At 42.7% G+C, this 27,555-nt stretch overlaps 1 protein-coding gene across 19 annotated transcripts in view; it reads right to left on the bottom strand.

Moving 5' to 3' along the window:
- Positions 1-27,555, bottom strand: part of RBFOX2 (RNA binding fox-1 homolog 2) — a 176,093-nt gene that overhangs the window by 14,161 nt on the left and 134,377 nt on the right. For 12 of the 19 annotated variants that reach the window (XM_076338528.1, XM_076338550.1, XM_076338694.1 and 9 more), the window contains 7 exons: positions 23,823-23,876; positions 14,449-14,541; positions 11,633-11,693; positions 9,186-9,239; positions 8,948-9,040; positions 7,699-7,831; positions 2,270-2,309 (listed from right to left, as the gene is read on the bottom strand). In XM_076338528.1, the coding sequence (XP_076194643.1) occupies positions 2,270-2,309; positions 7,699-7,831; positions 8,948-9,040; positions 9,186-9,239; positions 11,633-11,693; positions 14,449-14,541; positions 23,823-23,876 (528 nt within the window). Of the gene's footprint in view, positions 1-2,269; positions 2,310-4,013; positions 4,072-7,698; positions 7,832-8,947; positions 9,041-9,185; positions 9,240-11,632; positions 11,694-14,448; positions 14,542-23,822; positions 23,877-27,555 lie in introns of all 19 variants that reach the window. The other 7 variants (XM_076338539.1, XM_076338561.1, XM_076338703.1 and 4 more) reach the window with 3 other exon arrangements.

Genomic DNA, 27,555 nt, shown 5'->3' with positions numbered 1-27,555 from the left:
GCAGGATGGTTGCCCCAGGAAAGAAAAAAGGAATGAGGAAGAGGAGGAGGAGGAAAATGAGAAATCAGTGCATAATGTGTATGCAGAAAAAGCAGCCCAAACTTGGGACACTTCCCCTTCATCTTGCCTACCACTAACCACTCCCTGTCAGCTCAACTGCTTTCCACCCTTCCTTGACACAACCCTACGGACTCAGAAGACCTAGGGGAACCTCAGTTTAACTTTCCCCCCAGTCCTAACTGCAGTACCCCCTGCCATCCCTTCCGCAATCAGGACAAGCCTTTCACAGCAACCAGAGGGACGTAAGCACTGCATTGAAAAGCACGACAAATCAGTGGGGCACAGGGACACTGTAATCATTCCACCTGTGCCAAGCAAATTGTTTGGAAGGGTAACTTCATGTTTGGATTATAACTTTTTCCTGAGCTCCATTGGGGGGCTCTGGGCAGCGATAACATAGGGAAAAACACCACCATCTACCTTAATGAGTCCCCTCTTCTATCGTCCTGCTTTCTGACAGTGAGACCACTGCCAACAACAGCAAAGTCTTCAGAAGTCCACCTAACTGTTCTAACCTGACTTGGGGGCTTGGTTTTGTGTTATGTGATGCTACCACCGCAGCACCAAGTGGTTACGGGGATTCTTCATTATTGAAGTCTCTGTCCTTAAAACATGTTAAATAAGCCTCTCCTCCCCACCTGCAATGGAAGCTCTGAAGGAGCTTTCTCAAAAGAAATAGGGAGTAACCCTGGCTAGCCTTCCCTTTCAACACGACAGCCTCTTATATGCCACACACTGAGGGAAGAGGCACTAAGCATTGCTCATTTGCTTGCTTACTTGCTGTAGCAAAGTCAGTGGTCTATAAAGCTGGTGTTTTAGGAGTGAGGTGGGAAAACCCAGAACCCTCTGTAGTCCTTGACACAGTTTTATAAAGGAACACTTGACTAGGCAGATCAATTTTTAAAGGACTGTGCACACGATAGTATATGTAAGAATGAAGAAATGCACCCAATCTCTCTATGCTCAGAGAGCATGCCTTCCAACTGCTGTAACTGTGTTGGGTAAAGTGCCTTTACAAGACTTGACCCTCCATATAAGCCAACAAAATCCAAAAGCCAATTCCATCCATTTTCTTGAGTCTAACCCCAGGCTCCTCTTTATAAATGTCAGGAGTAGCACCTTCAAAGGAGCGGGGATATGAAATCCACGCCGACAACTGTGCCGCTACCCAATACAAAACTGCCCCAGCTCCAAAGAGCTATTACCTACAATACCATGAAAGGGAACTCTGCTAGAGGTAGGCAGGCCACAAGTTGCGATGGCAGTAGTGGACCTGAATGTTTTGGCTTTGAAAGGCATATTCCTACCACAGCTGCTCTGCAACAGCTCTCCATCGGAGAGGAAACCGCTTTTCTCACTGGCCAGTCAGAATCCCTCCATCCACAACCCACCTACGTATACACAGATGCCCTGGAGATTTGCAATATGGACTGGCTGGGTAGGACAAAGACAATGACAGGACAAAGTCTCCCATGGTATCAGAGCTAATTCCCAGACAGGAGGAGGCTGCTGACTCTTCTAACCGAACACCTCCACATATTTGTACTTTACAATTCCCCAAAGAGGCAAGAGAATCTAGCCTATTTAGGTACCATTTCTACCAGCAAAATGAGATGTCAGTTTTCACTCTAGCATCTCGGTCTCCATTTTTAATCAGTCCCAGTGTCTTCCCCAAAGGGATAATCTCCACATCCCCATGGCACATGAACATTTTTAAACATACAGCTCGCTCAGTTTAGTGTGGGCTGCACAAATCAAACCTGAAAGGGCCCCAAGAGGGGAGAGAAAGGGGAGGGCGGAGGGGGAGAAGGAAAGGGAAGGTCTGAGGCTAAACCAGTCCTGTTATTTTTACATCCAAATTATGTAAACGAGAGAAGTGTTGAGAGAAATTTTAATTTGCTAATCATCTCTCAGGCTGATTAGTAGCAGTGTGCATGTGGGGGACAGGACACCCAGTAAACTGACCCTGGCAATGATCAGGAAACCCAAAGGCTTAGGTCTTGCACCCAGGGGCAAGCGCAGTGACAGAGAAGCATGCTTGCATTCCTAAATATATAAATATATATATCCACAAGGAAGAAGAAAATTAAAGTAAATGATATTTTAAAAAAACAAACCAAACCAAACAAACAAACCAAAAGAAAAAAAAAAAAAAAAAGGCTGGCTTGTCAGGGGTTGGGGACGAGAAGGCTCCGGTGTGTGTACTTACATAGAGGTCAGCACCGTAAAATCCGTCCTGGTAAACCACACTGCAGAAAATCCACACAAAAACAAAAAAACAAAAAACAAAAAACAAAAGAACAGAAAACACATTCCGGTTATTGAGGACGGCAGCATGCACATGCGTTTTACACAGGCAGGTGATGTATGAATCCACAACCTGGGCTTTTGGCAGGAGCAAATCAGCGAGAGAATGTGTGTGCGCACGCACGCTAGACGGCTCCAAGTCATCTTCCATGGCATGCAAAGGGGGAAGGGGCGGGCAGAGGGGGAGACAGTATGCAAAGGAGAGAGGGAGGGGAACCACCATCTTGTACAATAAAAATAGACTCAAAAAGATCTGATGTCCTGAAGAAGAGAAACAAGGGTTTAGAAGCCTCCACTCTGGTTATTCTCCTGGAATGATTTTAGTTACCCCCTAAACACACGGTAACATTGGCTTCATGAAGCGGGCTTGTGAAATCGAGGAGCCCCTCAGAAGGCGTCCCACAGGGGCTGGAGTCACCTATGTCAGAAGCACGTTTCAGAGTTGTGTATGATTATGTATTTAGAGCTTCACAAGGCTGCACGACTTTGTTTCTGACATCCATACATCACCTGCTTTTACCCTGCACATTAGACATGCGATAAGATTTGGCTGATCACACAAGCATGCAAAGTATTATTATTCAGCATCTTAAAGAACCAATGCAACACCTCAGGAAAACAAGTCAATCAATTCTGATCAAAGTAAACACAGAGAAATGTAATTAAAAAGAAAAAACCAAAAATACCCACAATGCATTGCTTTCACAAGCAGAGATAATGAGCTAAAAAGGTTAGGTGACTGGTCCAAGGTCCGAGAATTGAAAGGTGCAGTGGGAGTCCCTGGTAGTAACGACCTATTCCATAGCAGAGAGGAGCAACTGGAAGGGTTTCCATGGGATGGTGCTTTTTCTGCTTTAAGCTATAGTTTTCTTTCTCTCAGAACTTCAAGCAGGAAAACTGTTAAACCAGAGCCTGGGGTTCCCAAAGAGCCGCTCTTAACAGAGCATTCGCTAGCATAAGACTGTGCAGCTCGCTTTGGGGACAGGGGTCGGGGAAGGATGAGGAAGGAAGAGAAGGGATGCCCCCCACCCGTTTGAATTCAGCCTGTGCTTCATAATGAGGAATTTCCTCCTGCTTTGTCCTCTGAATAGCTCTGCACAAACTTGCTCAAGGCTTCAAAAAACATTTAGCCCCACCATCTGTGATGTTCATGGACCTGATGTGCATGACTTACCAGTAGCATTAAGGAAAAAGAAGGTATAGAACACTAGCTTTTCTTTTGATTATCATTTTTTACTCATCAGATGGAATGTGAAATGCTGCCAAGAGCCTGCCACCCTCAGACACCCACCTATTGTAAGACACGCACACACAAAAAAAGCCCAGCAGATCTTGCCAAAATTCTGCATGCTATTACTAAAAAGTAAAATAAAATATTAAAAAAAAAAAAAATCTGTTGCAGTGTTAGCTACTGCTTGAATAATTTAGTCTTGCTGTCTTCCCCAGGAAAAGTACACTCCATTCCCAATGGACAGAGTTACTATGGTCTCCAAGAGCGTTGGGAACAGATATGAAGATAGAGATCCTTGTTAGAGGAAGAGGGGAGCCACTTCAGCAGGGAGAAGCAGGCCATAAGATCATTTTTGTTGAAGCTAAATTTTTACAACCACATCACAAAGAATTTGGCTCCTGGGGCAGTGACTTACATTGCTGGGTTCTCTATCTAGGACCAGGAGTGTTTTAGCAGTGATACTCCACCTGCTCCTGCAGGAAAGGCAAATGCATGACAGAGGAAGTGACTGTTGGTTTATGAACAGGTTAGCAGTTTTAACAGTTATTCTGAACACAATCAGTTGGATGAATATAAGCATTACCACATTGGATCAGGCCACTACTCCTGTAACTTAGAATCTTGTCAGCAAGAGATGCTAGCATCAGCTCTCCAGAGAAAACTGCAAGGAACACTAATAACAAGTAAGAGTAAGACTTCCTGAGTCCAAACAACAAAGCACACGTGCATCCTCCATCTCTCCTTCAGTTAGGACTTGACTGACGCCAACTGCCAGGGCTGATATTTAGCAAGGTTTATTTATATGCTAAATATTCATATTTGTGATTCTTAATGCTAGCAAAAACTGTGAGAATTCCTTTATTTGAGAACCACAGAGACCATTCTGGTTATATAGACTGACCAGAAGCATAAAGCAGCCCATCAGCCCATCAAATCTCAGTGGCATCTACAAAAAGCCCACTAGCTGAGCTAAAACACATCCACGAGAAAAAGAAACATGCTAGTTTTGTAAAGCAGCCATCATATCATTTAGGTGTACCAACAGTTGACTTTGTTGTAAAAGGAACCAAAAAAACCACTCCAAACCCCCAAAGCACCCTATTGCCTTATATCTAGTACGACTTTTATCTACTTTTGGCTTCAAGTCAGTGAATCCTCTATATATTTACACTCCTAGACTAAATTATTCTTTACCATGGCAAGCCTACTCTTCATATAGGTACTTAATGACCATGAACAGGTCAATGCCTAATGTATGGTTTGAGAAACAAAATTGATCAAGCTCATTTGTTTTGAGTTTTACAGTAGGTAAGTTTTTTTTCAGACTGATTTAATTCTTACAGCTTTTGGTCTGAAGTGTGATTTGTCAGCATTCTTGTTCAGAAAGCATGGCTGCTACAAAGCAGGGCAATATTCCAGTACAGGTTTTACTCATGCTACATATCAGAGGTTATAATGTCTCCTTACTTCTATTGAATACCGCCTCAGTTATAATTTGAAGGTTGCATTTGTATTCTGAAGTCAGGCTCAGGTGACTATCTAACATCCACTCCAATGGTCTGAGCAATTGCTTTTAAGGTATGAATAGCCTTCCCTGGATAAACGTCCATGTCCATACATTAAGTATTTACATTCCACATATGCATTAGTAAATCTTAGTTCAAGTTCTTGAAATAAATGTTAAAACTATTAAGAACAATATGATTTCTTGCACCTTCCTCTGGAGTATCTAGCACTAGACACTGTTAAAACTTACTCTAACCTGAATGGCCCTCAGGTCTGATCCAGTATGGCAATTCCAACAAGCTTTTATTAATCTACATTCTGTATTTTTTTTACTTCTGCTAAGCTCTCAAATGCAGTGAGACCATTAATTTTTGTAACTTAAACACCACTGAGGTTTGTGAAAACCAATTCCTTCTACAAGGTTTGAGTCAACCTACAGCTTACTTTACTGTCTTCTTCCACATTACTCACTATGTCTTCATCACTCGTGTTGCTGACTGATCTTATGGTGTCATCTTTCCACTGGCTAGGAAGAAAGCAGCTGATGCAGGGTAAGGTGTCAGGAATGTGTGCCTGCCCCTGACTCCATGGAGGTCACCAGTGCCCACATGGAGCAGTGGCTGTCCCAAACATTACTGCAACAAAATGTGCTATTCAGTTCCTTGTATTATTCCACGAGGAATCAAATTCCCTCTACAAAATATCTTGTAGATTCAGACTATGATGACAATAAACACCAGAATTAGTTAATTACATCCCAGTGCTTGGGACTAGGGACAGTTCTGGTCCATTTGTGAACCTGCCTTGTTTACTGCTGCCCTGCAAATGTTTACTGGATAGTATGCTGCCCATGAAGACATGAAATCAGTCAGCAGAGTCAGACAAACTCAACGTAACATAAGTAAACACAGTCATGAGACAGTATTTGGAAGTGATAATCATTGGAGCCTGGCCCATATTCCAAATGGAAATAAACCTTTTATATGGGACTCAGGCTGGATTTATATCAAAGACAAGCCTAGAGTCCCTCCCAGTGCGCCACTCGTGACAGCCTCTTGCTAGGAATGCTCCAGCCGTTACTCCCAGGGATGAAGAGCACATCCCCCCTCCCCAGTGCAGTATTTCATATTCTGCTAGACGGCAGCACTTAGCTCAGCTTTGCTTCTCTGTTTCACTGTGGAGCATTTCCTAATAAAACCAGACTGGGTCATTTTTAGAGCAACAGACAGACAAGTTGCAGGTCAGAGGCTATGGTTAGAGGATATAGAATATGAACCAGGAGCAGTGGCAAAAAGAGGTGGATCTGAAAACCTAGAAGAAACACTGTTTGGAAGGCCAATGTGTTCAGACAAGAGGTTTCATTTAAAGTCTTCCAGTGAATTAAATTCAAAGATTGCCAGATTTGCTGGAGAGCAAAGCTAGACAGATACACGACCACTGCAGCTTGCTTCCTTAAGCTCCACTTTAAATATCAGACAGGACTCTAAAAAGAAAGGGCCACAGTAGCTCTTGCCACTTAGCCTGCTACAGAAGGTATTGCGAGCTTACCCAGCATATATCAGGCCAGCTCCTTGCACTGATGTGTGTGGCTTCCACCTCCCTTTTTAATAAAATATCTATAATTTATTTTTTTCCCTTTTGGGGCTAGTCTACAGGAAAAAAGGGTCAGTCCACTTCTCTGTGTTGGAGGATCCATTCCTACTCCTATTCTTTCTGAGAACGTTGCCTGTAAAATATGGCAAGTAAAATTCCAGAGACAGGCAATATGCATAAAGCATCCTCAAAATCAGAAACAAAAAAAAGATAGTTTGGAAGGGATTTGCTGATTTATCTGTCGTTCCATCACACTTAAACAAACAAAAACCCAAAACAAAACTCACATACAAACCTAGTTCCCTGTATTTTTAAACAGCAGAATACTCTTTTGTAAAAGCATCATTCCACTGCATTACTAGTGAAAAGTCAGAGGGCAAAGAATGCTAAGGCCACACATTCACCATTGCTTCATACAACAGTTAGAAGAACGCTGCACTTTCGTTCTCCCTATATCCCAAACACTCCCAACTTTAAATTAATGGACTTGATTAATCTTTGTTTTAAACCTTTTTAAACCGTCTCCAACAAAGAAAGCAAATCCATTGTGGGTAACTGGCTCTTGTGTGTCCTACTGCCAGATGGTGAGGCATGAAGGTAATGGATAATACTCCTCATTCCTGAATATGAAAACACAAGTGGAATGCAAAGAGCAGAACCTTTTTAGAAATTTTAGACCTTCTCTCTTTGCGTCCTTCTCAGCAGCGCTATAATATATTGGGTCAATGGATGACAAATACCATGTAGACAAATTGAGAAATTATAAGAAGGAATCCATCAGTGCTTTAAGCTGTTGCAAGTACTGAAAATTGTTTCAGTCAAGAACTTAACATGGAAAAATTTAGATTTGCCCCCACTGGATGCCATAGTGTGCAGAATGCTCTGGCACTAGCAATATCCTGACTCTCACCATCCAGACAATTTTAGTTATTTTTCGGTTAACCAATCAGCTATTTGACACGGCTGTGCAGAGCACTCTGCTCTTGTGATTCAGTGCTTACCCTGGGTAGGCAGGGATGGCTGTGGGAGGTACCGCCCGGACTGCCCCATACACTGTCCTTCCTCGGCCCCTCAGATGGGCTCCCCGAAATGCGGCTGCTGTGGTGGCTGCAGTTGGATAGGGGAAGCCTGGAACTGTAAAGACAGACAAGGTGGAGGGTGAAAAGGATCCGAGCTCCTGCCCAGAGAACAACCGTCTGCTTCAAACAGTGACACAATAGCTCCACAGCGGTGGGACATTTTGCATCAATCCTGCAGAGGGGCATGCTTATAACCCAGCAAGCATCCGATACATACTTCCTGCTACACCATGGCCTTTGGGGGAAGAGGGGTTGCAGAGAGGTTTGGCATGCAAGAGGTTAATGCTTTGGCATGCCTCACCCACCACAAACAGGGTACAAATCCCCCCGCCTTCTGACACCGCCATGCAGCCTGGTTAGAGTCCGAGAAGCGCAGAGAGTTACTATCAATATAGCAGGCGGCTCTTCCAAAACTGCAGAGGCTCTTTAAAATAATTTGCCAAGAGGCCCTTAAAGTCAACCAACTTACATCAGTCTCTTCCCTCCTTTCCCCTCCCACTCTTTGCCACCCAATCCTCTGTATGTTCATTTTAAAGCCTGAAAGACAAGATAGCCCATATAACAGCAGCAGAAATTTCCCATAAAGTGCCAGTTTACTGAGAGCCCACCTTCGTTTAACAAGCGCGACCAATATCTGGCTCCATGTATAGTGGGGCCTGCTTTATTACGCTTTACACTGGAGTAAACTGGCTCATGATGAAATGATGTAAAACCTCAGAGGCATCTGCAAACATGTAATAAACAGATACCAAGAGGAAAGGCGTCGCAGGGCGCAAACCCAACCCAACATGCGTCCAGGTGCATGCCACTGGGGGCCCTGCAGACTCGCGGTTTAGCAGCTTGTATAATATGTACTTTAGGGATTTGTCTGTTTGGTTTCTTTGATTTCAAAAGAGGGAGGGGGGCAAGGGAATGGCCTATTCCTCACACACACCCTCCCCTTGTTCTGCAGCCTCCTCATCACTCAGAAAGACCCATTCACCAGTACAGAAACACACTGCAGATGAACAAGTTACAGCCACTGCACAGTATACTTTGGCTCAAGGTAAACTCATTCCCAGCGAGACCCATCCTTTCAAGTATATATTATACAGACTGGAGAGAAGAAGGGTAACAGGTCATCATTAACTCAAGCACAGTAACAATACAGGGACCAATGGGGGCTACTTACTGATTAAAGGAATGTAAGTGTTAATACCCCCCCTTCCTGACAGGGGCACTGCGGCGTCATTGCCCAGCGAGACATCTGCTTGAAAGCTGGACGCTGATTTAATTTTAAAAAGAAAAAAAACAAAACAAAAAAACAAAAACAAAATGTAAAAAGGTTATAAAGAAACAGCAGATTGAGAACATAAACAAACACCACTGCAGTTAAACGGCAGAAGTGGAAGTGTCTACTTAAGCTCTACCTGCATATAACTCAGGGCCGTACACCGCTCCAACCACAGGACTCAACTTCCAACCTGAAACAACAAAGACTGCAGTGAATGCCAAAATCTACACCAAGAGAAGGAGTGGGCAGCGTGGGTACAGGGAACAGTCTTTTGCCTGCGCCCCAGCTTCACATGCACAGCTCTTTCCAATTTCAGCTTTGCCTCAATCCCCCTTGGTGTAGATGGAGGCCAACTGCCTTTTTCTAATGTCAGGTTCTAGGTATAGGTCGCTGTATCAGAGGGAACAGCAAAACATCAGCTGATCTGCAGCACGGCAGAGGCGCTGCTGAGGGAATGCCAACTACCTTATATGCATATTTGCCACGAGCACCGTACGACCCTGTGTTCCCTGCATGAACCTTGCTGCCAGCTCTTCCAGCTCCTCCCTGCTTTCACCGGGAACGCTGACGGATCCAAAACCTCTCTAAGGCCACTGGCCCAGACTGTCATCCCAGGCAAGTCAATTTATAAACTTAAATTCTCAAAACACCCTTCTGTCTTATTTGCTAGAGATCTGCTAAAAAGCAACAGTGTCTGAATTTCCTCACTAACTGAATTACACGACTATGGTGCAGAAAAGCAATTCAGTCTATTCAGCTCACATTTTCTCCTCTCCGTGTTATTTTAGTATTTCCTGTCTACTTTATGCTGCTTTTCAGGTGAAAGCCTTCCCAGAGAATTGATTTCAGTATCACCTGGATAATTGGCAAGAACTGCAAATCATCAACATAAAACCTACAAGAGAATAGTGCTTAAAGAAGTCATCGCTGGGATATGAGGAGGAACACACTTCATAGTCAGATCGAGAAACGTATCTATCGCACCCCCCACCTTTCTATCTGGGGAGAGAAGCAAGGGGTGCAAAGCTAGCATCATGATCTAGGCTGGCTTCCACAAAGCATTCCTTTCAGGAAAGATCTCAGCTGTTCAGCTAGCAATCACACAGGTATTTTTATTTAAATAAATCCATACCCTTCCTCTGTCTTGGAGTCCTGATGCACTTACTGTGCTTTAACACCTCTAACCAGCCTAGAAACCACACGAACAACTTTGTGAACTGCAGCCCACCACCCCTTCGTCTGCTGGCAGAGTATCAATGAGAGATGCAATGCACGCTCCCTCTGCAAGACTGGGCATGCTGCCACTGTGCTGCCCACCTTGATGGCAAAATACTCGAGTGAGTGGTGGCAATGAGAGAACTGGGATCAACCCTCAAATTAACAACAGTCATACGACCGCTCATCAGTATGCCTTAAGCCTGGCCTAATACTAAATACCTTTGCGTAGCTTTAAAGCTGGCTATAAATTGCTGGCTGCGAAAGCAAAATATTCCTGCCTGTTATCAGGGTTTCACAAGTAAGCCAAGTTTCGTTACCAAATAGTCATATGCATTTTCTGCCCTTGTTTTCAGGACAACATAACATGGCTGCAGTGCCTTTTACTACAAAACCTCCTGGTTCCTTTCAGACACCGAGACTCAGAATCCCAGCCTTTCTGCCTGCCCGTTTCCCCAATTCTGTAACCAAAAAAAGATTTATTTGCCAAGAGCCACACAACAAGTCAGTAGCAGAGCCACAAATAAAATTCGTATCTTCTGACTTCCAAGTCTTACATTGTAATCAAAACAGATTCTCACACTAGCAGCTACCTATATGCAGCTTCCTGCCCTGTTGAAGCTGTTTGGGAACATTTTCAGACCAAAAATAATTTTTCTGCCTGTTTCAGGACAAAGACTCAGATTCAAAATCTGTATCAAAGCAGCATTCAGTTCTGTCAGGAGAAGAATGACTTTTTATGCTATATATGCCTATGCAATAAAATTACTGCACAGACAGAAGAACCAAGATATCCTGATGAAACAGGATTCTTCATTACCCAAACAACTTGGTCTTTCTCTATTCAGGTTCACTGGAAAATGACTGAACACAGGCGCAGTCTGTAACAAAAAGTGAGCAAACAAGCAGCGCAATGCCTCTGTTTTCCCGGCTGCTTGGGGACAGCTCTATTTTTACAGTTAGAACCTAAACTGAGATATATCCAATTATGTATCCTAAGTTATGCTTCTGCATTCATATTTAGGTATCTACGTGATGGCAATGAGACTCAGGAGTACTGTAAAGCATCAGCTTGCAGTAGTGGCAGGAAACCCATCGGTCCTTGGCTTCTTTTCCTAGCTTGGCCACACTGGGCATGTCACTACTCCTCTGTCCCCACTTCTCTATCTGTAACATGGTATCCCTCCATAAATGCTTAGGAATTATACTGAAGAATAACGCTATAAATTAGGGTTTGTGGGGTTTTTGTTGGTTTCTTCTGGTTGGGTGTTTTTTTTTTTTTTGTCCTGAGGAGAGGCTTTTCCCTCACCAGGAAGCTTTTGTCTTTCTTCAAACCTTTCAGCTCATCATTAGTACAGTCTCTCTTACCATTTGCGTAAGGTGTGACCATCTTCTTATTGGTCATCACTCGCGCTGTGGCGTTGTTAACCTAAAAGTAAGAAAGGGGAGGGGGAGGAGAGGGAAGGAAGCATAGGACATTAGGGAAAACGATGGAAAACTCTCAGATATCACACACGCACACACACACTATACTGCTCTGAGCAAAAAAAAATTGAACAACTAATTTTACAAGAATGCAATCTTTAAATTACTTTTAACAGTTGCCATTTAATTATAAAAGTTACAGCTAAACGTGGCACTTTAAAATTATGCATTAAACAAAAGGCCAACCAGAGTAAAGTGCAGATTCTCCACCACCCTGCCACCCGTTGGTACGTGCTTATTTTCAGCTCATTGATCGAAAGGGCAAAACTTTGGAGGTTTTGTCCAGGTTCTGTTTGAGAGGCAGTGATAATTTCTGCAGCCCAGGGCAGGGGAACTGAACCAGGTGATGCACAAGCTGATTTGTTTCTCAAGCTCACCGTTGGCATTGGGGCCCAGCAGGTTGCTGGCAGGCGTACTTTTCAGATAGAAAAAGGTAGCCTGGAGTCCATCAGCTTTAGATTTGAACTCCCAAGGCTCGAGATTTCTGGAACACCACCAAGCATTTGGACAGTCTATATTCACCGATTTCTTCCCCATCGTTTTCAAATCTTTTTCCAGATTATTTTTTCCTTGTCACAAATCTCATGGATCAAAAAGAAGAAATACGTAGCAGTAGACCTGGGTCTTTTTTTTGTTTTATTGTGCCCTCCACCCTCTTTACAGAGCTCTGCATAGTTCAAAGCGGTTTGATTGCTCAAGCAAGTGGGGTGTTACCACAGAGATGGTGCTGATAAAGAAAAGATGGACCAGTTTGGAAGCCAAGTTACTGCAGCCCCGTGTCAGACAGCCTCAAAGTTCTTGCAAGGAGGGTGAAGTCTTTATACAGCATCAGTAATTTATCAAAACCCATGCCAAATGAGAATTGAGGCCAGAGTGAAGAAGAGAAAAAAAAAAAAAAGGAGATAAAAATAAAAGCTGCCTTGGGCCCTTGAGACTTATGGATGGTGAGCGTACGCAGGGTGGGGAGTCTGGAGCTACATTTACTCTAGTTTCAGCCCCAAAACAATAGAAACATTACACATTTAAAAAGAAAGAATGGGAAACAACAATGATGAGACTGAGAGCATGCAGTTAAACACACACAGATAAAAGAAAGAAAAAAAACAACACAATTGATTCAGAGGGTGGGGAGGGGAGGAGGGAGGAGATAGGGTCTCACAGACAATCATTAAGATGGAGCGAGTGCCTGAAATCAGCTGCTACAGCAAAGTGCAACACAAGCACTTAAAGGAAAAATTGCCAGAACCGATCAGAAACCACCAGTCAGCAAAGAGACCAACAGCTGCATTTAACTCAGTAAAGAAATAAACCAGGGAGGGGGAGAGAGAGAGAGAAAGAAAAAGAGAGAAAACAAACAGTAACAGCTACAAACAGGTCTCAGAAAGAGAGAGCAGCAGAAAGAAGGGGCAGGAGAGAGAGAAGAGGAAATGGGTGCATTAATAAAAACCAGCCAAACTGGAGTTCAGTAACTCTGAGTAAGATGTGCAAGGGGAAATCACCATGAAGTCAGTAATCAAACAGCTCAGACTGCTACAAAACGATATGTACATCCAAAGTCCAGGCGGCATTACTCAACAGCATTGAAAATAAAAGGGGGAGAAGGGGGAAGGAGGTGGGTGGGGACAACAAGTCAAATCACATTTCGTAGTGTTAATGTGAGATGGCAGATGGATTTTTTTCTTTCTTATTTAATTTCGTTTTTTTGTAATTTTAAGAAAAATTAAAAAAAAAAAGCTTCTTCTCTAGCGCTTTTGTTTCACTTACCGCCAACTCGTACCATCGCCAGCATTGTGTATAGTTACCATGGAAAGAGTGAGTCAAGTGAAGGGCCCTAAACGCTAAACCATTGAAAAGGGAAATAAAAAAAACAAAAAAAAAGCAAAATATGCAGACATCTTACTCAAAAACGGCGGCTTTTTTGTTTTAATATTTGTACTTTTTGGTTTGTTGTTTGTTTTTGTTTTGTTTTGTTTTTTTTTTTAAAAGAAAGAGGGAGAGAAGGAAGACGCCAGTTAGCCTTCAACACAGTGGAACACCAAACTGGCCAACACCAGCCATGCCCGATATATGGCCATGTTGGCCAGCCAACATTAACCCTTCACTCCCCTGCGGTGAGAGCTAGAAAGTTTAAGGATTAGCTTTCACCGAGCCGACTCTTGACCGTGGGCAGGTCAAGAAACCAGCGGTGTGTATAGCACAGCCCACTCGGGGCTTCTGCCCCGTGTCTCCCCTCCCCTCCCCACCACAGGCATCATCTCGCACTTGCGTGGAGGAGAACTGGCCTCGGAGGAAAGAGAGGATACTGGGTGGCCCCCTGCTTTCTTTTTTGGACACAGAGTTAGAAGTCGGACAGTACTCTTTCAGTTAGATTTGTTCAGGCCTGGTAACAGGAAATCGGAGCCTCGCAAACTGAAGCAAAGGAAAAATCAAGACAGCAGAAGGGCAAAAATTTGGAGTGGGTGGGAAAAAAACTTAATAAAAGAAGAAAGAAAAGAAAAAAATACCCAAAACAACAATAAAAATATTCCGTAAGGGGTTTAAACTTTTATACATTTCAGTGCAGGGAGGTGAAGGACACAGACACAAACACACACGCACACACGAGACTGGGATCCAAATGTGAAATAAGTGAGGCAAGACACAAAAAGAAATCAAAAGAATAAATATAAAGAAGAAATTGAATTACTGAAGACATGCACCTCGATTTTACGGCCCTCTACCACGGTGCCGTGTAATTTCTCCCTGGCCCTGTCTGCATCAGCACTATTCTCGAAAGTTACGAACCCGAATCCCTGCATGCAGCGGGAGAAGGGGGGAAAACATGCACATCGTTATATATTGAAATACTGATCTCTAGGTAAATAGAGAAAAAATATCACAGTATGAAATCGACATCAGCACAACTCAGCAATAACCTCCTAGAGTCACATTGTTGGTTCATGCATGTTTCATAAATGAAAGAAATTAAATTCGATAAAATAAAGGATCTGTAATTATAATAAGAATAATAAGAGTAATTAAAAAAAAAGAAAACATAAAAGCAATTGAGGCCAGACCAAAAAAGAAGTACAAAGTTACTCGAGACAATTTTTTTGTTGTTGTTTGGTTTGTTTGTTTGTTTAAAAACACTAAACCCTGCTCCGACATAGGCGAGCTGGTCAAGCCCAAGTGGGGCTTCTCTCCCCTTTGCTAATTAACACGCATGCTTTTCAGGACCCCCCCGCCCACCCCATACACAGTACAGGACATCAACACTGAGCAGCACTTCGTTCTCTTGAGAAACTGCTACAAGAGCGAGCAGCGATCTGAGTTCACGCCTGGCACCAGGAATTCTGCGAAGCTTTGGGCAAATCAAACACTGAACCTTGCTTTTCCCACCTGTAAAATGGAGACAATAATAATTACCTACCTTAGAAAACTGTTGAGAGGAAGGGCTGTTTGTAAAGCATCCCTTGTAAGCTCTTCGGGGCACAGCTCATGTCTACTCCTATGCCTGTAACTTCCCTAATAACGCATGGGGCCCTGAAAGTAAGCAGGGCTTCTAGGTGGCACCATCAAATAAACATTACTTAACATGAAGATTTAGTTTCACATATTCTAGTTTCAAAATTTTCCTATCTATGAGTACTGTGTTGGACTTGAGTGTAAATCCAAACACCTAAATACTGATTCATCAGTAAAGGCAGGTTTTGTCTGACACTGCTGACTCACTGCTACCTCCCTCCCACCCTGCTACCCATCTTACTTGGCTTTGTTCTGAGATGGCAACCTCTGCGCCGTGGATCGCAACAAATCTCTGCCTAGTTAGACCATGAGGTTTGAGAAAAATTGACATGCCCTGCTTGGAGCAACCACAAAGGCTAGAAGACTACTAAAATGTCCCTTTAGTTAGACGAATTTAGGTTTACCGCATCCATGAAGGCACATGCAACACGCCTGTCCTACATGCTCATGCTGCTGCCAACTCATGCAGTCACGTAACAGGGCAGGGTAAGAGATCATGCTTCCTTCCACGGAGATGAGTGCACTGACATTAAAACAGAGCCAACGTGACTAAGTGAATTAGGATTTTAACTAGTAACAAATGGTATCTTACTACAGACAACTGTGATGAGATATTCTTCATGCCATTACAGAGAGTAGGGCCAAACAAACAAACTTCGTTGCATTCTGCTTTTAGGGTATCTTAAGAACAGGAGTAACTGGCTCCTGTGGCTTGGTATAAAGCAAATACTGGTTTAATGCACAGAAAGTAACCTCTGCTGGCTCTGATACCCTCAAGAGCAGGAACAAAGCTTGCATTCGATGCAATGGAAATGCCTGATATTAACTGGAGAGTGAGGTGATGTGAGTGATCTACAGCTATGCCTTGTCAGGGAAATGACATGCTAGCCTCATGGCCCGCTCCGTGCAGCTCAGGGTCGGTATGTATGGACTGGACACCCTCCCCCCCCCCCCCCCCCCCCAAAAAAAGCATCTTAATTTCTAAGCACTGTTAGCAACAGGACACAAGCAAGCCATCATTCTTCAAGTGCTTTTTAAAGGTCTTTACGATACTAATCTTAAAAAGCCCAAGCCGTTTGCACATGCTGACCTTTATCACCCACAGCTAGGTTTCCAGCACAGAACGGCTACACATTTGTAAAATGCAGGGGTTTGGGGTTTTTTTGTTTTGTTTTTTTTTTCTTTTTTTCCCCTGAACAGCAATAACAAAAGAACTTAGCCAAGTACTGCAATGTTGAGATCAACGAGAGCGCTCCTTTGGGCCCCAACCCAGTAATCTAAAGCTTCAGATAATTTCATTTCTCCAGCTATAAATAAAAAGCTATATAAATAACAAACTGATGCCTTTTTCAGAACAGCATAAAAGTTTTCTGTTTAAATGAATTAAAATTGGAGCTACAAGACATCAGGGCTAATAAAACAGCTCAACCACATATAACTCTCAAATATGTTGCAGGAAACCAGGGGGGATGCGGGGGGTGTAATAGCAAAGCTGATTATGAAGGGACAGGGTATCCTGTCTGCTTCAAAGAACTCCTACAGGGAAAGGCAAGACTGAGAAATAGAGCAACACCTTTCCCTCTGGTTCTATATAATGGGGAAAAAGCATCTTTAAAAGGTCGGGGGAGGAGCAGAGGTAAAGACTGCAATAGGAATCTCTATTTCCCTCTTCTCTTTTTACATTAAAATTTGTTTGTTCTAGACAAGCCTGTGGAGACTGAATGAAATTTATGTCTTCAGTGATGATGCAAACTGAAAGCTGGAGAGCAGAGGGAAGGTAATTTTTTAGACATTAATCTGTGCAGGCTAGAACCAAACTAAGACTACTTTAATTCACATTTGTTTGCAATTAGTGAAGTCTGTATGGGATTTTAAAAACCACATGATCATTAAATATCTTTAAACTGATTAGGAATTTTCACTATTTTTAGTAAGTTATCTCAAGGTAGGGTACAATCCACATGCAGACTATATGAAAATAATTAACAACGTGAATTAAAACAGAATTAATCTGATTCTGAACAACATAACTAATTAATGACAATTTTTGTTTTATTGACAGATCAGTCCTTAGCTCGTGCAACTCTTTGTTGAGAACCATTTAATGTCAATGCTAAATTAACGCTTTTCATAGTTGACTATGGCAGAGTCAGTATTTGTGCCCCCTTGGTTTGTCTTCTTAATGCATCTCTTAGACATTCAAATTTTCATCAGGAAAAATAGGTGAGCCACGCTTGACATTTTTGTTATTTCTAAGTTTAAAAACTAGCAATTACATATACATATTTTTGATGTGGGAGAGAAAAAAAAGCACACACATATAATTTTAATTCCTTCTCACAGATGACCTGTAAAGAATAGGGATTAATTTGTACCTAAATACATATAAAACAAACAATTCTCAGTTTTCCCTCCCAAGGTTGTCTTGCCCTTAAAAAAAAAAAGGAAAGGGAAAAAAAAAAAGAGGTGGCAGATGTTCAGTATTTACTAGCTTAGCTTTATAGCAGGTACTGGTTTGCTCCATAGTAGTAGGTATGGAGCCAGAGGAAGGGAAGATACAATCCTGGGTTAAAAAAAAGACTTAAGGTTTCTAAAATTTAGATTATACAAATAGCTTGGGTTTAATAAGGCTGTTATGATAACAAGGCTGAAGTTTTCAACAATTCCTTTCCACCAGCAACTGCCAGGGACTTCTCCCAAGCAGAAAATAAGTTTAAGCTGCAGTGTACCCGGCGAACACTAAATAACCCCAGCAAACATTTTTAGGACTGGTGAGTAATTTGCAGTGCCAGACTAACCCCTTTTTACCCAAAGGTTTATTCAAAGGGCCTGAAGAGACCGAGTAACTGCCACCCTTTTAGTCTGGCCTCAGACTCTGCAATAAATAACAAGCAACATGATGAGCAGTGAAAAAAAATAATAAATGTATATATATAGTATTTGAACGTTTCCATCTCTGAAGAATGAGAAAGAAAATTTACCATGTAACCGTAAAGGGAGAAATCAAAAGCAGACGGTTCTCCTGGGTGTGGCCAGAACACAGAAATTAAACAAAACCAAAAAAAAGTAAAACAAAAAAAAAAGAAAATAAAACCAAAGGAAACTAAACAGAGCCCTTTGAAATCCATGCATTGTTAACCCTTCATTTGTCACGGAGTTTAGACCAGTCACCTCAGCAGCAGCGTCTTTGCCTTGTACCACTGGAGCATGCAGCCAGCAACCGGCCTTGCCATCATCTGCTGCTGTGCTTGTTTTTAACCAAGTTTTTTCTCCCCCCCCGCCCTTATTTCCATAATAAACAAACTTTTAGGAGCCTGAAAAAATGGCCAAGGAGACAGCAGTTTAGGCAACCTGTATCCAAGGCATTTGGAGAGAGTAGGAGGGTTTCAGCTATAATCCACCTGAGATGAGCAGGACTGAATGCACTAACAGCATGAAATTCAGAAACACATTATTGAAGTTACCCACACAAACGCACACACTAAATTGGTGAGGGAACTGGCGTAAACCAAGCTGCCACCATTTCAGCAGCTCTTCCAGCTCCTCCCTGCCCCCGTGCCGCAATTTGTGTGCATTAAGGCACATACGCAAAAAGCACCTGTCTGTGTACCTGTGCAATCTGGTGAACCAGATGCAAGAATTAATCTGGCTAAAAAAACATTAATGTATCTTCAAAAAAACCCTGCAGGGCTATTTTTAAGCTGGATCATTTCCCCAGTCCAGCTTGTTGTGTTGCTCCACTGCCATTCCCTCCTGCAAAACCGAGGAGGAGGCAGAGGCTGGGAGTGAATGGCGGGAGCCTGGCCAGCACTGCTGCTCAGCGAGAGCTTGGGGCTTCAGAGCAGCTCCAGCCAGCTCGGGTCAGGGGCTTCACGGCCCCGCGTTGTCCCTGGTTGTGTGCTCCTCCTCCTCCCCTCGATCGATCGTGGATCTTACTGTGTGGTCTGTCAGTTCAACTAGCTAAACTGGCAGAGGACAAGCTCATTCCTCTCTCTCTCCCTGTTGCATCAGGTTTTTTTGCTAATTTAGCACCCTGGATTCAACTCTCTACACAGTGAAACAAACACTACTGGGAAGGCGCTCCCACAGGAGCAGTAAATCAGCTTATACTATCAAGCCATCAACTTCAGCCTTAAATAAATCAGTTCAGTGTATGGACTAATTTAACTCATTAGTTTAGTATCGCTGAGTTGAAGGCATAAAACTGTACTTCACTCAACTAGAATAAAGGGACACAGGTCATGCCTCCTTCATGCCACTGGCATTATAAAGGGATTTGATGACCTGAGAAAGCGACGCTGGTCTCTGGTACTTAATTTGTTATTAAACCTCTTTGTGTTAATAATACTATCTGTATTTCTGGCTCAACTGTATTTCTGGCTCAATTTTTTGTCTGAGCAAAAATTACAAAAATAGAATTAAAATGAAAACAAGACCTCTAATTTATTTTATGTAACAAGGGGTTGTATCTATTTCACTGAGCGGAAACTAAGTCCAGAACAAGAGTGGCTCAGCTCAAAGGGCCTAATCCATTCAAAGAAGAAATAAATGCACCTGCAAACATACAGTCTTTTAGGCAGTTATCAAAACCTAAATTCATATTCTTATCTTAACCTACAGTTAACTGCAAATATAAAAAAAAACCCTAAGTGTTTCCTCACTTTTTAGTTAGCACAGGTTTACTTACAGAACTCCACTCACCAATAGATGCAATTTCTTTTTGAAGACAAGATGTAAGCTACTATACAACCAATTTTTTAATTAAATATGAAGCGCTTCTAGACACTTCAGTCCTATACAAGAACTTGGAGATCTGGGTCTCCCAAATGGAAGGCAGTGAGGGACATAAACTTATACTATCCTGAAACCACGCGCTTGCAATCTGCACTAATATGAACACTTACCATTTAAAAATCTAAAAAAAAACCCCAAAACAAAAAAACCCAAAACAAACAACAAAACAAACCAAAAACTCCCTCTCAGCCAAGATTTTGCTGTGCGCTTATGCACTCTTGGTCTCTGAATGTCATCGAGGGCACATCTTGGAATGCCACACGGTATGCAGCTGATGAGCAAAAAGCTTGGATTCCCTTCCCCTGCAGCTTTATGAATGCCACAGGGTACTCGTTACACAGGCAGACTGCATTAATTCTGCAAATATGTCCACTTGTTTGGTTCAGCACAACAGTGCCAAAATATGCATCTCCACTAACAAAAGGAGCAGGAATCCTTTCTCTCTTGACTTCCTCTGGAGGTGTTTTATTCACGGTTCAGTGAAGTGCATGATAAACTGCAACCATGAGCAGAATGCTATTTAAAGGCACTTATACAGGTCAGAACTAGAAATGTAATGGTAAACAGGACAAATGAAACAAACAGCTAGTTTCCTGGAAGCAAGCAAAATACCCCGAACACATCAAGGGAAGACTGATGTCATTCTATTAAGCAAGAATAAAAATTAAATTCAAGGGATGTTTAAAGTTTGTATCTTGTTTCTCATATGTAGCAAAGCAGCATCAGTATGAAGTTTACCAGGGCCCATATAATCCTACTAAACAGATTGAATCTGGGCAGAAATCGAGTTAGGAAACAAGAATTCACATTGCTTTGAGAGGAGAATCAGCAAAACTAATTATTAACTGCCTCCTACTCTGCTATGATACAGAAAGTCAACAAATAACATTTCCTAAGCCGAATGCAAGAACCTGAGGTGCGAGGTGGCTGCGAAGGACACATGCTGCTCTCTCTTTGGTCACCAAACTTCCTAAATATACAGAGATCCTGAAGATGCAGCCAGTTTGATTAGTTCCCCCAGGCTGTCGAAGAAAACTGCCTGGTCATCTCAGGTGGATTCAAAAGGAAGAATGCAACCCACACGCTTCCTCCAGTCCCTCCTACCAACCAGCACTAGAGCGATCCCAGCAGAGATCTCCTGCCACAGCTTGGCAGGGACAAAGCGCTGCTCAACCCCACCGTACACTGGGCGGGGACGAACCCAGGGCACTTTGGGGTTTACCACTGTACCTTTTAAATATTTACAAAACATATACACAAAACTACAACCCTTAGGAACCCAGGGAAGGGAAGGGAGCATTGAGAACACAGCACAAGGCAGGCAGCAGGAGCATCTGCTTTCGGATTCCCAAGAGAGAGGAAGAGGAGAAGAAGAGAGAGAGGTTTCATATCATTAGATTAGAATGGAAACCACAGGGCAGGAAAATGCATTCAGATTTTTTTTTTTTCCTTAAGGTGGAGGAAGAACCCAAGAGTGAGTGAGTGGCCTCCAGAAAGATCCATTTCCTTTGCTTCACCATCAGATCACCAAACTGTTGTTTTTCCATTATTATGTGAATACCAGGTGCTTCGTGCAGCTACACCCCACTCAAACACTGGGGCCTCCCATTTTCATGCTAAGCAGGAATAAACTTGCATTCTTTTTAAAACAGGAATTATTTTGGGTAGAGAAGGATGCAAAGATACCACAAAATTACTCTTTGGGTGTTTTCTCATTCTGTTCAGATTCTGCCCGATCCCTCATACAGGCTCTCAGTTTTGCAACTGCTTTTTGCTGTTAAGATGACAAAAAAGCAGTAGAAAACTGCATGGTCAAGGACTGGAAGAACATCTCTTTGGATCACTTTCTTTTTTCATACATTTATTAAGTGTTCAGGATAAAATTTGTCAAGGAACTCTTCAGCAATAATTTTTGTTTTAACTGAAAACCAGAAGCCTTGGGCTTAAACAAGTGCACAAAAAGATACTTTTCATAGTCATAAATCTTCACAGAAAGCCTCCAACATTAGCGTTGCCTAGAAGGGAAAGGGCAGCCGTTGGCGTTTAATACAGGGCTGTATGGATGGAAGAGAGAGAGTAAAGTTCATGTGTGGAGAGAAAAACACTGTTCTGGAAAGCACAGGCAGTGGGGAACGAAGGATAGGGCTCACCACTTTGCCAGGCCAGTTTTGTTTTGTTTTTTTTCTTTCTTTTGCAATTACATCCAAACAAGTAGGGATTTGATAGAGGCCAGAGGCTATTCCCAAAGCCAAATAGAAATGACTAAAATCAAGACTAATTCACAGATAGCTCTGGCTTATAAGTATCAGAAGAACAGCAGAGAGCAGAATAACTATTTATAAACTCAGCATAGCTGATTGTTTTGGTAAAGCATATAGATTTTTATCCACAAAGGGAAATAAAACTCTAACTAAGCCATATAGACATTTACTTGTTCAGGACTGTCTTACAAAAAAAAAAAAACAAAACACACCCCAACCAAAAAAACCATGGTATTAAGCACAAAGGATGGGGAAAGGGCTAATACTCATTTCTTTCGTATACAGATCAACTGCTTTCTGGTTTCCAGCTAATACAGAGACTGAAGAATTTCAGAATGCATCTTGGGCAACATGGGTGGAAATTTGCAGAGGGCTCTGAACATGAACATACCCTGGAATATATGTTGAAGCAAAGAGGCCACCTTAAGACTGTGAACCTCAAATCCAAGCAAAAGGCATAGACTCTAAACCGAAACTGCTTAGCTGAATTGCAACTTCAAAATCTCTTGTGTGCATGCACACATGTGTGCACACGTGTGTGGGGGGAGGAGGGAAATTTTGTTTTAATTGAAAATGGGAATCTTAGCATTGATTAAGTCAAGCAGAGTATAGACATGCACTGTGCAAGCTTCCCCCATAGAGCTTTGGCAATGCACCTCGCTCCTGACCTGCAAAACTCCCTGCTATTCCAGTGCTGAACCTCCTGGGCAGAGAGAGAATCACATCAATTTGTCATTGTGGTGATACTGGTTATGTGATGAGAACCAATTGCCAATTAGGACAAAGATCACTGAATCTCTCTGCAGCTGACCTGAGCAACATTTGAAATCTCATCTCCAGAGAAATAAGTTACCATTAACCCTCAACAAAACCTCCCTCTTAATATATCTGTACGATGAAAATAGGTGTGTGAATGCAAATTCAGTGGGGAGAGGTCCAAACGGGGCAGGGCAAGAGGAATGAGGATGCTTATATTAAGCATCAAATATCTCAAACATGAAAGGTCAGTATCTCAGAAGTGCCAAGTAAGTCCGCAAAATAGAGTAAATAAAATCCTTTCACATATGAGATATGACGGTTTTTCTATAGAAGTATTTTAATGCAACAAAAATGTGGTTGGGGGGGTGGGTGGGTTAGGCTTTGTTCTTACAGTCCCCCATCACACAAAGCTGTTTTACCTAATTCTGCCTTCCCCACAGGGCACCCATTGCTAGTGCAATGCAAATGGGCTGGTATGAAAGCTCGAGTGACTGACTCCCTGTGTGTTCAAAACGCTGGGGAACCTGATCCCACATTAGAGGCAGGAGTGTCTAGGAGCATTTGTACATGCTGCCCAGAAATGACCATGCTCAGAGTCTGGAGTCAGAGGGACAGGAGACAGCCCCCAAAATAGCTTTTCCCTTCCCCCATCACACTAATTCCTGCTGATCTCTACAGAGTATATTCTCTAGGCAATGAACTGCCTTTTACTCTGGAATCAAAACAAGAGAAGCAGGTACAGAAACAGGACTTACCTTGGAGCCACGCTCATTAAAGATTATCTCTACATCAAGGATTTTGCCAAATTGCTGCAGAGAGACAAGGGGAAAAAAAGATTTATTTTTGGCAATCCATTTTTCCTACCTTTTAGGAGCTGGCTTAGTGCAAGAAGGGAGGTGAGATATTTCCATTTCTAGCATACAGGCAAAGGCATAAAATCCCAGTGACGTGACCCAGTTCTCTCAGGTTAGGACATACGGATCCTCTTGGTCACAGACCCCAGGTTTTCTCACAAAAGTCTAAAGGAAGAAAAACAATCTCCCAAAGAGTTTTAGAGATTTGAGGTGGCTTTTCTTTTCCCCCTTTTAATCTAAACAATTCTTTCTTCCCTCATTCTACTATTTCATCTAAGACATGGTTACATGATTTCATCTCAGACATCTAACAACATTTCTCAAATGTAATTCAGCATTTCATCTTCCTCCTGAAGTGGCTATCACAAAGAGAAACTTAACAGTGATGATGTTTCTCTGAAGGGGACAGTCACATAAGACTTTCCTCCCCCCTTTTACTTTCCAAAACTCCAAGCCTTCAAAAGAATTGCTGGCAGATTCAGAAACCATGAAAATGGCCAACCCCCAACAGTTTGTTTTTCAGAAAAATATCATTCAACTTCAACCTGTGACATACAGCAGGCTGTCGATAACCCACGCAAGTTTATCGTGTATGATACAATTCTGACCTTTGCCTCAGCCTGGAGACCCCAAGGAGAGCAGGGCCCCACTACTCTGCACTGTTTCAACAACTGGTTCCAAAGAGCTCCCTACTTAGCACAGAGCAAAAATGGGAAACGAGAGCTACAAGCTAGAAAGGAGATTTACCACACTCTGTGGAACCATATATGGATCACATCCTTCACCTTGGAACATATTAAAATATTTTTATTGAACTGGCCAGATTCAAACCAGTAACCTATAGGTAAAAGCATCACCACTTCAACAGCGCCCCGCAATACTCTGCCCTCTAGAAGTGTCAATGTTGTATTTCCAAACCGGAGGTCTGCTCTCCAGAAAGACAGGTCTAAGATCTCATTTTCAGGAGCATATATACAGAGCAGTCTTCATTCTAGAGATGCATATTGCGCTCAGACAGATGCTGTATCTGAGCATTTTTCTTACCCCATTGTTTACAAAAGCTTCTGTCAACATGGTTTTGATCTCACTGCTTGCAGAAGATTTAAAGGTGGTAGCAAATGAAGGAAGGGTCAAAAAGAAAAGAAAGGATAGTTTCACAGTTCAGAAAGATGATGAACACAGCCTCCGGGCACTGGGACACTCTCCACTTTGCCACGGTGCTCTTAATGTAGTATTTGCCTTTTTTTTTTAATTAACATTTCCATTCGAAGTCAAATGGGTATAACACTTGTTTTGTGGATGCCCTGCCTGAAAGACTTGCGGCCAGATTTGCAAACATGGAACATTTACAACAGTGAGCCATGATGACTGAGGAGAAGCTCTGAATATGTAAAGCAATAAAAAGCTATTAAGTCCCTTGAACAAGTATTCCACAACTGCCTTTAAGCAAACAAAATGATTCCAACAATTTTAGCTATAGTTACTGTCTGCTTCCATTCTCCGTTCTTAAAAAGGAGATAGTTGTATTCTTTTACAAATATTGGTTCACAGATGTTGTTTTTACTGTTCTATTGTTTAAGGACAATACTTGATCTTCTATTCATCCCGAGAACAATTGAATTCACAACATCCCACGTTACATGAAGTTTGAATAATGCTAATGTAAACATGCATCTTCCTTGAAACCTCAACATCTCAACAGTTTAGGCTAGATCCATGCTGGATCCTCTTTTGACCACTGCTGTGCCAATCACAGCTAAAATACATTTTCTATTTCTATCCCACACTTGCTGTGGGCTTGTCTATAAAGGAGATTAGCCGTTGATTGCTTTTTGTTGTCTTTGTTGCACATGGCTTGGGCACTGCCATGAAAGAAATCAGTCTGCTTTCTTGGTAGACTATTTCAGTGTTGTTACACGACAGGGGCTGAACCAATTTAACAGCTTGCGGCTGCTGAAGGGCTGTCCCTGCTCCCTTGTCCTTCCTTGTCTGGTCTTACCAGCTTCCTAAAGCTGGCCCCAGTTTTCATTCTCACCTGTAGATAAACTGAGATAGCTCACCAATCTTGCAAAAAGCTAGCCCAACAAAAGGAATAAATACAAAGGTATTGACGATTTACTGAAGTGGCTCAAAGGGTCAGGTGAGCATTAGGGCTCTGAGAAGCAAAAGGGAGTGGGAAAGCAGCACAGCCTGCCCAAAAGCAGGATCTGTCCCTGCCAGATCAGCTCAGCTGCCTAGCCTTGCCACACACACTGAAACACCCAGGCTCTCAATAAATGCAAATGCCAAAATTATTTTCAGAATCTTCAGAGCCATCAAAAAGCACTATTTTCTACCTCATTAGAATCATCTTGAAAGAGAACAAACTGTGCAGCTTCTGGTGTACAATTATGCCATGCCATCTTCCCCTTTCTCCACACCCAGCTGGGCCTGGATCCTCAGGTATTACTGCCAGCCCCGTTCGGTTAAGCTCACTGCGCAGGGTTTCCACACCAACAGGAAATCCTGTCTTGCGTGTTTAATTTCTTGTGGCTGACAAAAAGCTGGCAGTAACGCTGAATGCAAGTGGTCTGACCTAGCTCCGTGAGACGTGGCAGGGCTGCCTCCCTGCCCTGTAGATGATGGAGGTACGTCGCTTCCTAGATGACAGAATTAAGATCACCAAATCCTGCGGTTGCAGTGAGCACAGGCTTGATGTCTACTGCAATGGGCTACATCCACCCTTGCAAACTGCCCCAGTCTCTTTTCTACCTAGGAGTTGTGGGTGTTTGAAGAGGCAGGAGGTAAGGACCCGCTTGGGAGAGAAGGAGCAGAGACAACAGGGGCTAACTGCTGAACTGAGGTTTGCTGATGAGGGGTTTCCTGCCCCATGAAATTCCCTGGAAGAAAGCAGCACGGCTTCGAGGCAGGAGAATGTGCACTGGGCTCTTCAAGACTCTGCTGCAGCCATTGCCACAGCTGCTCTGACAGCTCCTAACACCACGGCTCTTGTCCTCACTGCTGCAATGGTTACAGCAGGTCCAGCACTGGAGGCACTTTTTTTTTTTGGTAGAGTGCCAGAATTTTCCTGAAGAATGAAAGCAGAAAAAAAGAACTAGTTCATTTTAACAGTTTATATCTCCTTCAAAGCTGAATCTAATTTAGTGGAACATAAAAAGGCACTTTGTTCTCTGATGGTGCTTCCCCTACCAAATGTCAACAGCCTACTGCAAACAATGGAAGTTTTAAGAGCTCCTTAGTGAAAGGTCACAATTTTTGTATGGAAAATGCTAGGCCGTCTAAATACAAGGGTCAACACCAAATGCCCCCATAGTAATTTTCTAAAATCATATATACAGGCGTGTTTGTATTTTCCAGCAGACAGAGGGTCTGGCCAAATAAAACAAGACCCGTGCTTAGGTCATCCATGAGGCCTAACCCTCTAATCTCTAACCTTGAAGACATGAATCACTATGCTCACAGACCTGATTTGTTCACTCAATGATTACCAAGAACTTCTACTTACAACCCTGCACAACAGCCAGGGGGAAAAAATCCTCAGCAGAGTTCACAGCCTCTGAAGAAGGCATTGCAGGACTACACATCTCAAATGCTCCCCACCATGACTTAAAAAGCTTACTTATGTGACCAAGAA

This window comes from Aptenodytes patagonicus, chromosome 1, assembly GCF_965638725.1.
Source record: "Aptenodytes patagonicus chromosome 1, bAptPat1.pri.cur, whole genome shotgun sequence".
Classification (NCBI taxonomy): domain Eukaryota; kingdom Metazoa; phylum Chordata; class Aves; order Sphenisciformes; family Spheniscidae; genus Aptenodytes; species Aptenodytes patagonicus.
This window is presented reverse-complemented; position numbering and strand designations above follow the sequence as displayed.